This window comes from Etheostoma cragini, chromosome 22 (assembly GCF_013103735.1).
Source record: "Etheostoma cragini isolate CJK2018 chromosome 22, CSU_Ecrag_1.0, whole genome shotgun sequence".
NCBI classification, from domain to species: domain Eukaryota; kingdom Metazoa; phylum Chordata; class Actinopteri; order Perciformes; family Percidae; genus Etheostoma; species Etheostoma cragini.
The window spans coordinates 4,150,903-4,161,831 of NC_048428.1; the positions used below are offsets into that span (position 1 = coordinate 4,150,903).

Consider the following 10,929-nt stretch of genomic DNA (forward strand, 5'->3'; position numbering starts at 1 on the left):
GCTAAATACCATCCAACAGGCATCATTGACTGAAATGTTTGAAAGAGGAACTCACATGAACATATTTCAAAACGGAACAAGAAATATACTCAAGCAGTAACTGTATTTATCGCCGAAGACATGATGCCCCTTAGTACAGTGACCAAGCTTGGGTTCACGGATTTAATAAATACACTGGAAAAGCAGTGCAACATGCCTTCCTGCACACAATATAGTTAGGTAGCCACACTGGAGCAACACAAAAATTTTTTAAAAGAGTTGCAGCGGAGTTTAAAACAATGTAGTTTTTCAATGCTACAACTGACATGTGGGGAAGCCGTACAGCGGAGCCCTATCAGAGTCTTATGCTGCATTTCCTTACTTGCACTCGCTCATGCTTAAAACCAGCAACAAATGGGTTACCTAGCAAGCATAGAGGAAGAACCATACAGTGGCTGGTAATGACATACTCAATAGTTATGATTAATATTTATATATGAATGTTCAGTGACAGTGATTACAATTAACTGAGTTACCAAATAGTTACTAAATATTTTCAAAGAGGTATATATGCAGATATTTTCTTCTTTTCTTTTCTGCACTTTTGTTTTGTTAATGACTATACTGCCATCATATTATTTTCCGAAATCGTTCAACCCTAATAAGGTTTTTGAGAAAGTAACCATGACTGAAACATTGACAAACAATTTAGAGGTGAAAGGTGTGTGTGGGGAATTTGTCTCTCTTTTGTGAATTGATCTTTGGGGGATTTAAATCCCTGCAACACAAAGGAAACCAATTAAGTAGTGTGTTGCTGGCTATTCAATTACTAAATTCATCGGCAACTACTGCATGTGGATGTTGTAAAACCAATCATGAAAAAGTCCAACTGTGAATAAACACACAGAGATCTACAACACAACAATGATCTACAAAATTACTAATGTACTTACTAAGAATCCCATCAACTTTGGACTTGTCCAGGACTGCTTTCCCTTCTGGCACCTTCCCATGTTTTCCAAATGCCAGAGCATTTTGGCACTCCTCAACAGTGAAGAATTCATCAAAAAGCAGATGAAATAGTCGAAGGCAGTCCTTTCTTGCTTCCGCATGGATTGCAGCCAACCGAGTAGATGACAGGAAGAGGCCACAACCTTGGTACAGCTGTTGTTTCCCTGATTGACTTTTTGTAGGCACGACACCAGCTTGAAGATGTATCTTTTCAACTTTATTCAGAAAGCCCTGTAATCCCTCAAGTTGTTCAGCACCTGTAACACAGAAGATGAATTATTACTTTACAATGCAATCCTGACGCAACATTAACACAACAGAAAAAAAAAAAAAAAAAAAAAAGTACTTACTGATACTACACAGCACCTCCTCCAATTTTCCCTTTGCCTCCATTAATTTTGCCACCTCAGCCTGACATGCATTGCATGGCTTCCAAGCTCTGCCTTCTCTTGATTCAATTTGCACACATGGTTCTCCATATTCTGGTAGTGGATCACGTTCAATGATATAAGTGTCTGCAGATGATCCTGAGCTTGAGGAAGAACTCTCGTACTCAGACGTACTAGGCTGACTCTCCTCAGTATGAACAGTAGATGAACTTTTAGGAACAGTGGGACTGTACATCATTCTAAGAAAGCTTTCTTTGGCTGTTAGGTTATTTAGGGTTGTTGATTTCCATTGTTGATCCAAATCCACCAAAACAGGCAGCTGTTGCAATTGGTCTGGAGGCATGCGCTGCCCAATGTGAGGCTGTGGATACTGAGGACAGCTGTAGCGAAGTGTTATTGGCGGTGGAATGGGTGGACACGAGAAGTCAAGAGGCTGGGTGGATAGAGGCTGGAGCTCTGGCCGGGAGGTGAAGATGAGAAGTTTGGTGTAGGCTGGTGCTGTAGCCCAGGAGGTGGTGGAGATGAGAAGTTCGGTGTAGGCTGGTGCTGTGGCCCAAGAGGTGGAGATGAGAAGTTTGGTGTAGGCTGGTGCTGTAGCCCAGGAGGTGGTGGAGATGAGAAGTTCTGTGTAGGCTGGTGCTGTGGCCCAAGAGGTGGAGATGAGAAGTTTGTTGTAGGCTGGTGCTGTGGCCCAGGAGGTGGAGATGACCTGGTAGGTGGAGGGTGAATGGCACTGCGCTCCACAGAATTTGGGTTTGGCTGTGCAGAGGTGGTTTGAATGGCTTGAGACAGTGACTGGAGGTTATAGAATCTCTCAGCAGCTGCATCTCTTTTTATGATGTCTTTCTTTGAGCCTTTCCTTGCATCCACTGACTTGTCAGCTGTTCCAATGTAGTCCACTGTGGCATTGTAGAATTTGTTGTCAGACCATCTAGCTAGTATTACATCACCTGGCTTCAGATCTCTGAAGCTAGTAATTGGTTTATCATCTTTGTTTAGTACATCACAGATCTTAAAAATCTTTGCAGTGTATCCATCTTCAAATGTCAAAAACACACAAAAAACTGAAAATAGAGTAAACATTTTTTTTTTAGCTTTTTTTAAACAAGTACATCATAACTTTAAACAAACATACTACTATTGTATGTGAATTTGAACGCTAACTACTTTTTAAAGAAATCCCTGTATTTATTACTACGGCTGCCTGTACAGAAGTGAGAGAGGATGTAAGTTTGTACTCTTTATATTTAGCTACTGTTGTAGCAGATTAAGCTATTCCTTAGTTGTTTCAGTCTGTAATGAGTACTGAATATTAACCGTTTTTAACTATGATGTCGGGCTGCATGATATTAGGAAAATTTCTAATTGCGATAATTTTGACTGATATCTCATTTTCAATGAAAATTACTAACATGAAAAGAAATGAAAATGATGATTAGTGTAATTTTTGCAAAGATCTGTACCAAACAATTTTTTTTCTTTAGTCTGTAGAGTAAGATTTGTAGGCCGGTCTCTGCAGCACCACAATACTTAATACTCAGAAGGGTTTGACATAATTTGCCACTAAAAAATATTGCCCCCCCGTGCAATTTGGATATTGGACTTGTCCATATTGCAATTTCAATACAACTGCGATTAATTGTGCAGCCCTACTGTGATGTGAAGCTGCCAATTCATCTGTTTTTTGGTATCTTGCTAACTTACATCACACGTCATTAGTTAGCTGTGTGATACTTTTTTGGGAGAATTTAATCATTATTGTGCATTTCCATCTTACTATCAAGTAAATGTTTGACTCCTGGTAACTCATGCTCTATGATAGGAGCACCGAAACAGCTAATACATTTTATCCAGCATTGTCATGGTTAAATCCCCAACACTCTAATAACATTCATAAATGCATCAACTACTTAAAATAGGGTAGGGCCTAAATATACACTTTGTTGTGTTCTAAATGCTTAAATGCTATTTTAGTGTTTTAATGTATTGATGGTGCACAGTGGTTGGTTCCAGGCTTGTTATGATTTCAGTATTAATATCGAGGTTCAAAGGATTTATTATGCCGGAGGCTTTCAGGTACGATGCATTCAGTCCATTGTGGCCCTAATCCTAGAAACTAAATATTTTGTTAGATTATTATTATAATATCAACCAAAAAAAGTTAAAGTTAAGAAATATTGATTTAAAGAAATAACATTACATTAAAAAGATGTACAGTAAAATGACAATGATTCAGTTACCATCCTGGTCATCTTTGAGTGAGACGGGTTCTGGTTCACACATTCTCATCTTCTTCGGTGGTATGCGGGCTCTTTTAGGCATGTCTTTTTTAGAATGTTCCCCTTGGCAATCCATTCTGTGACATGATAAAAGTACAGCCTTTGTAAATGTAGTTCTAAAGTACTCATTTCAGAAAGTTTGCACTGATACCTTTCATGACACAGTGTTAAATTTAACCATTTTACAACACTCTAGAATTGATAAACATGCTCAAATATAGTTGAAAAATACCATATTAAAACACGAAGCACTTAAGGGACAATTAAGAAAAATTCATGCTGTGATTTGATGTCAACACATTTGACAATTGATGATTTTACAGTAAGATCTACATTTTTTATCTTGGGGGGGAGTGGGTTAGCGTTTACCTAATACTGCATTTTATTAACATAAAGGGTCTGCACAGGGGCGCCCTCACTTAACTTATTCACCAATTTAATGACACAATTAATGATTTTCTCACTGTCAAAGTAGAACTTTGGAACACAATTTATCCCTACAACAATACTAATAATACTTTTTATATATTAATTAAATTACAATGCTTTCACTCTGTTATTATTATTTTAGTGGGAATGCTGTTCAGCATTCCCACTAAGGATAACCCACTAAGTTAGGTTTAGCAAGGAGCTGTCTTGAACTCTGAGCCCCCTATGCACCCGCTAAAAGAGAGAAATGTGGAGGTTGCGCGGTTCTCCGCTGGTGTAGGTTCTGTATTGTAGCATAGACAGCTACCTAGCGTTAATAGTTAGTGTTAACATTTACAAGTGCATAGACATGTGGTCTAATGCTAACGTTAGCTAACCTATGTAACATTATGTGCCTTTGACCGAGGGTTTCCCAGTGTTTAAGAAGTAAGAAGTCCATAGCTTCTTACTAGTTAGCTAATGTTCATTTTTATGTTCATAGCCACATCGGCTAGCTAGACGTTAGCTAACCAGCATGTGCCGTATACAGTATGTGGACCAGTTTCTTCAAAAGGTTTCCTAAACTATTTATGAAACTTACTCATTTCCAAATAAATACCTTATCATTGTTACAAATTATACTCAGCAAATACTTATTTTACCTTTGGCTAACAGGGTTCTTCTCCTCCATGTGGTGGTGTTTCTGTTTCTCCAGGCCACTCTGCGCTCTGTTCCCCGAACGTTATCAGACCAGTTTTCATATTAACCAATCACGATGCAGCATGTGCAACTGATAGTGCTCTTATCCAATGAAATGTCATAATGCTAGTTCAAAGTTCACATCTTTTTGCGCTAAATTTGTTCAACCACAAAGCGGTAAGTGGATAAAGTTTGATATTGCTTTGACCAAAAATGAGAGTAATGACATGTAATTATGCTACACTTGTTTGTTTAATTAGGAAAAATCTGTTGTAGGGAAGTTTGAATCAGTAAAGTCAGTACCCAATGGAGCTGTTATAAAAAATGTTTTTAAAGTTCATGTAACTTTAACTAATAATTTAGTTCAAATTTTTAGCTTGTATGTGTGTGAAAATATGATTAACTAGTATGGCCCATCAATTAATTGTAGTTAGAAATGTAGTTGGTAGAGAGATAGAGAGAGGTTGATTTTTTAATTCAGTTTTCAAATGATTATTTGTACTCAGAGAAGGTTTGTGCATTGTTTCAGGCAAACAGTTACCGCTTACTAAATTTGAAAATGGCACAGAGGTACGACTCACGCTGGAGAAAAAAAGTCAAGAGCCAGCGAAGTACTTGCAAAAGATACAGAAGAAAGGTGATGAAAAATCAGATATTTTTGTTGTTATATTGATAGCTGTTATTTATGTTCTTCTTTCAACCCCATTTCTGCAGCTCCTTTACTTCTGACAACATTACTAAACACTTTTATATCTAAGAATATGGTTTGTTTGAAATGACAGTTTAGTGAGATCATTTATTTACTTGCCAATATTTTAAGCACACAAATAAAATAAAAAAGCAGTATAATAAAAACAGCCCTTTAATAAAGACTCAGTCATTGGTATTCTATCTTAGTTTTATTGATCTTGATTTATTTTAATGTGTCAATTAAATTCATTTAGTTCATTTTGTGTGCTGTAATGTGTGGTGCTGTTGAACTGTACTGAGTTTTACTGAGAGGTTGTACTAATATTTTGTACATCCCATTAATATTCATTATGGTTGAAGTTTGGTAACTGTATGATTTATCTCTATTTTCAGCTGAACAGACAAGTAGTGGAGAACACAGGTAACAGTTGTTAAAAAAATTGTAAAACATCTAACTTCAAAGAGTTAAATGCATCAGCATCAGCTCAGCTTAATCTTAGATGTCTGGTAATAATGTGTTTAGACTGACAGAAGTACTTGTGAGCCACAACCTCACCAATGCCACTTTTCAAAAAGCTGTTTTCATGACTAATTACAACAAGACAACACATCTGTAAGTGTATTACAACTGTTTTGTGGTATGGGTTTCTAGAATCAACATTGAGGCCAGATGACTGCTGCACTGAAGGAGTACCTTCTTCTGCTACTCTGGAAGCTGAGGACTTTGCTGATCAGGACAAACTGTCAATCTTAGATTCTTCTGACGTTCGTATTTCCAATCATATGTTGTCCCAGTGTTATGAACACACAACAGAGACACATTGCACTGGCCTTAATTCAAAAACAGAGAGTGAACTGTCTTTTCTCCCACATACATCTGTTGAGGATTTTTTTGAGGCGGGGACTTCAGATGCAAATTTCACATTTGATGATGACCTATCATTCGAAGACAACATAGAGTTTAACGTAGAGGAGGGAATAGGACTTAAAAACTCTAACACTGGAGATGGTCCACTTTACAGAGATGCACCAATTTCTGTTGCAGAGAGTCTGTTACTCATAATGACATTTGCAAACAGACGCAAATTAACAGGAAAAGCGCTAAGTGACTTGCTCACACTAATCACTCTTCACTGTCCCTCCGACATCCAGACTGAATGTCTTCGGAATTTACAGAAATTCAAACAATTTTTTGAGAGCTCCTCTTCATCTTCTCTACTTTTGCACAAATATTGTAGTGCATGCCTTATGTCTGTTGAGAGTACAGACACCCACTGTAAATCCTGTGAAGCAAATGTGTTGATCGAGGGCTCAACTTCCTATTTCATTGAGGTTCCTATTGAAGAACAATTTAAGTCATTGTTTGCTAAGGAAAGTTTTGAGGAAAATCTGTAGTTCAGGTTTAATAGACAAAAAAAGTGTCATGACTGTATTGAGGAAATATACGATGGAGAAGTGTATCAGAAATTAAAAAACTTGCAATGGACCTCTCAGTGATCCACAAAACATTTCTTTAACTTGGAACACAGATGGCATACCCATTTTCAAGTCCTCAAAGTTTTCTGTTTGGCCTTTTTATTGAAACAAAATTGAAAAAGATGGAATTTCTGTTCAGTTTACAGGAGCTCAAGAACCTTTCATATGCAAAGTTTTTACCATTGCTGGAACATGTGATTTGCTGGCAAAAGCATTAGTCCTCAATTCTGTTCAGTTCAATGGACAGTTTGGGTGTCTGAAGTGTGAACAGCCTGGTCAAACAGTAAAGACAGGAGAGAGAGGTCATGTCCATGCCTTTCCTTTTCAGGAGGCAAATCCAAAGGGCCCCCCTCGTACCCACAAGGGGTTTGTAGATAATGCTAAGTTGGCTTATGACTCCAAAACCATCGTACACGGGGTGAAAGGCCCTACCTGTCTAAGCAGACTAAAAAACTATGATTTGGTCTTGGGTACTGGCATAGACTACATGCACTCTGTACTACTGGGAGTTATGCGTCTGTTGATGTTTTTGTGGTTTTCCACAGAGTTTTCCCGATGTGGTTTTAGTATGGCCAGGTCGATCAGTGAAGTAGACAAAAGAATGAAAGAAATTCAACCACCATTTTTGATTAGATTCCCTCGCTCTGTGGCTTCTCACAGAATGTTCTATAAAGCGTCGGAATATTGGTCCATTTTATTGTTTTTTGGGCCAGTTGTATTCCGGGGCATTCTTGCAGGTCTATACTATAACCACTTCCTGCTCCTTAGTGAGGCTATCTTCATTCTTCTGATGGAGTCAATAACGCCATCACAAATAGATCATGCTGAAAAACTGCTGCGGAATTTCTGTTCTCAGATGAGTGGCCTTTATGGTGAACGATACATGACAGCCAATATGCACTTGCTTGTTCATCTAGCAGATAGTGTAAGAACTCTTGGACCTCTGTGGACCCACTCTTGTTTTCACTTTGAAGACAAAAATGGGCACTTACTTCGTCTTATATATGGGACCCAAAATATACCTGTCCAAATGGTGAATGCTGTAAAGATTATACAATGTCTCCCTTGCTTCATACAAAACACAAAACTGAACGCTGCAGCCTCAGAGTTCTTGGCCAGAATGACAAGTAACAGTAGTTATCATGTAAGTAATGTTGTCAGCACTGTAGCAATGATTGGGGCATCATTCAATCTATGTCTTGAAGCTGATGATGTGTCTCTTGTGGAACAGTTTCTTGGTCAGAGATTACATAATAATACTTTGAAGGCATATAACAGAGCTCAAATAGGAAAAACTGTTTACACTTCAAAGCAGTACGTAAAAGCTAAACAAAGGAACAATTATACAGTGATATTTTGGGATGGTATGCAGAACAAATATGGCCAGATTGAATTATTGTGTTCTTACAAAGAAACTTGTGAATGTCAAAATGAGGTAAAATTTGCATTTGTGAGTGAATTCTCAGTTGCAGGCACACATCTTCTACAAGATTCCCTGACAGGTGGGACATGTTTTCACATTTCAAGCTTATTAGAAGTTCCTGTTAAGAGGACAGTAGTTGCATTTGAAAGTATTTTGGGAAAGTTGATGTTTATTGATTTGTCCTCAATGCCTGGTATTGTGTTTGTTGCGCATTTCCCCAACAGACTTGAAAGGGACTGAACATATTTTGAAGTCATATTCTGAACAGATAGCCCATGATTTTAGTTCAACTGGCACAAATGGCCTGGAAAAGATAAAACATCTGAATATACTACATTTAGACGAGTTCTGAGCAAGTTCTACAATTTTGTCCCATTCTGCTTTGACACAACTAAAATGTTATCTTATCCTTCTCTAAATGACTGCATTACATGAAAGTGTTAATTTTATGAACTTGAAAGATACTTGAAGCTAAGTGATATTAATGATAAACTAACTGGTTATCATCCTTGTTACTAATTAGAAAGAAATATGGAAATATTGATTTTGAAATATCTAGGGAAAAATATTGTTAAATTTGATTTTGCATGCATTATGTATCTCCAATTTTCACCATGTAAATATCCAAACATCTTTTTAAAATGTTATGGGAATTTGTTTTTCATAATGGAAAAAATACTGTTTAACTGTCATAATGGGCAAGTTGAGTTTGTTTATTTTATTTTTAAAGAGAACAATAAATCTGGATGAGAATTCAGAGTGCTTGTGGAGAGCTATTTTTTTGCTTTGTGTGAGCTTAACATGAGATGCATGAATTAGAGATGAGAATAGATTGAGTTTATAAAGAGAGCTCTCTGATATATCTGCCTGAGATAAAAAAGATGCACAACTCTTGAGAAAATCTGAGAAATATTTCAGAACTTGAGATCTATTTTAAAGTTCCAAATGAGACTAATTTGAGATTTTGTGAGGCTTTTTCTCAGGAGAAAAACATGAGAAACAGGAGAAATAAGCCTTAATCTCATTTTGGTTTCACACATACCTCATTGTTGTCTACGAGAAATGCATGAGACATTTTTGAGAGCTCTTTTCTATTTTTCTTTTCCTCTGGGTACGTATGTAGTGTAGTTTACGTTCATCACACCGGGAACAATGCAATGGTTCTTAATCTCTTTATTTTTCTAGATGTTGTCCCTTTCTGATTGTTCTGTATGAATATTAATTGTAGCCTAGAAAGAACTAGATATAGCTTATAGAGATTTGTGCATATGGTATAAAACATGTTCTCACGTTGTGAATAAGGGTTTGAAATTAAGCCTAAAGTCCTTGGTCCATTTCCCGAGGAACATTAGTTCCCTCTGGTCTCTTCTGAGGCAAAGGCTATATTTTTACACCCCACACATTCAGTTGGTCCGCAATGTTGGGCTTTTTCCCTCCGTTTGATAAGAGCCATATTGTCCTTTTTGCATATTCTTCCCCTCCTCGTTACTTTCCATTAGAAGCTGCAGCTCATTGGGTGAAACATATGGCGCATGCGTCTTCTCAATTTTGCATCAGTAAATCTGTGATCGATACCGTGGTCTATTTAAGAAAGCCCTGAACATGCACTTATCCAAGCTATCAACACCTGGCTTCACATAGCTTCACCTGTTCATCCTGGCTCGGCAGACGTGCAACCGATTAAGCCGCGGTAAGCGCTTTTTCACTTATCCTGGATATCTTTATTCTACTTTCGTGCAACAGGCCCCTGGAGGAGAGACAAGACAGCAAACCGATTTCAAAATAAAACAAAGTAAAAGATACAGACGCTTACCGGGGATAGGAGACAGGATCAGGTACATGGGACCAGGGAAAACACTGAGACACTCACGGGGAGGCAGAAACAGGAAAACAAACCAAACAAAACCCCCAAACCACAACAGCGTGAGAAAGGCAGAGGATCAATGCGCCAGGGAAAATACATCCTGCCCGTTAACTTCCCAGCAGAAGCATCGCTTGTATGTATATAGTCTTTGTTCTGAGTTAACTTTTAAGGATATTGATTTAATGTTGTAAAAGAAATGTTAATGAAAACTAGGTGGCTTAGCTAATTACAAAATTTTGCTGTCTGTTTCCTAGTTTTACTCTCTCGTCTCTCATCACTAATCGCATATGTATGGATTCAGGACAACATGAAGAAAATAAATCTGCATAACAGGAATTAAGGATTTATTCGCGTTCATGCATAGAGAGAGTTTAGCTCACTGTTTAGTTGGAGTTGCTACACTAAGGTGACCAGATTTCTCAGACAAAATCGGGGCACATTTTCAGCTCAGAAGCGTAAATACCTCCAAAACACGTCATGTTTTTTATTTTTGTAAAACTTAAAACTGGGACACTAGACCTAGAGCTGTTCTCAGAAGGGGCTGATTTCCCCCCCGAAGGTCTGACCCTAGACTCCCCCCTGCTGCTACTTCATATTTGTAGTCCACTACGCCTCAGAGGAGGATGTTGAAATTAGGGATGAGCCGAATACTCGGCTGAAACGAGTATCCGGTACGGATAAAGCACTTTTGCCAAGTACAAGTTTCATACG

General features: G+C 37.9%; 1 protein-coding gene across 1 annotated transcript; it reads right to left on the reverse strand.

The window, feature by feature from the left end:
• Positions 1–838: 838 nt before the first annotated feature.
• Positions 839–3,701, reverse strand: LOC117938246. Its single transcript, XM_034862767.1, has 3 exons — positions 3,620–3,701; positions 1,341–2,174; positions 839–1,247 (listed from the first exon to the last, which is right to left on the reverse strand). The coding sequence occupies exons 1-3, from the start codon at positions 3,699–3,701 to the stop codon at positions 853–855; spliced, it is 1,311 nt and encodes a 436-aa protein (XP_034718658.1). The 3' UTR covers positions 839–852.
• Positions 3,702–10,929: the final 7,228 nt, after the last annotated feature.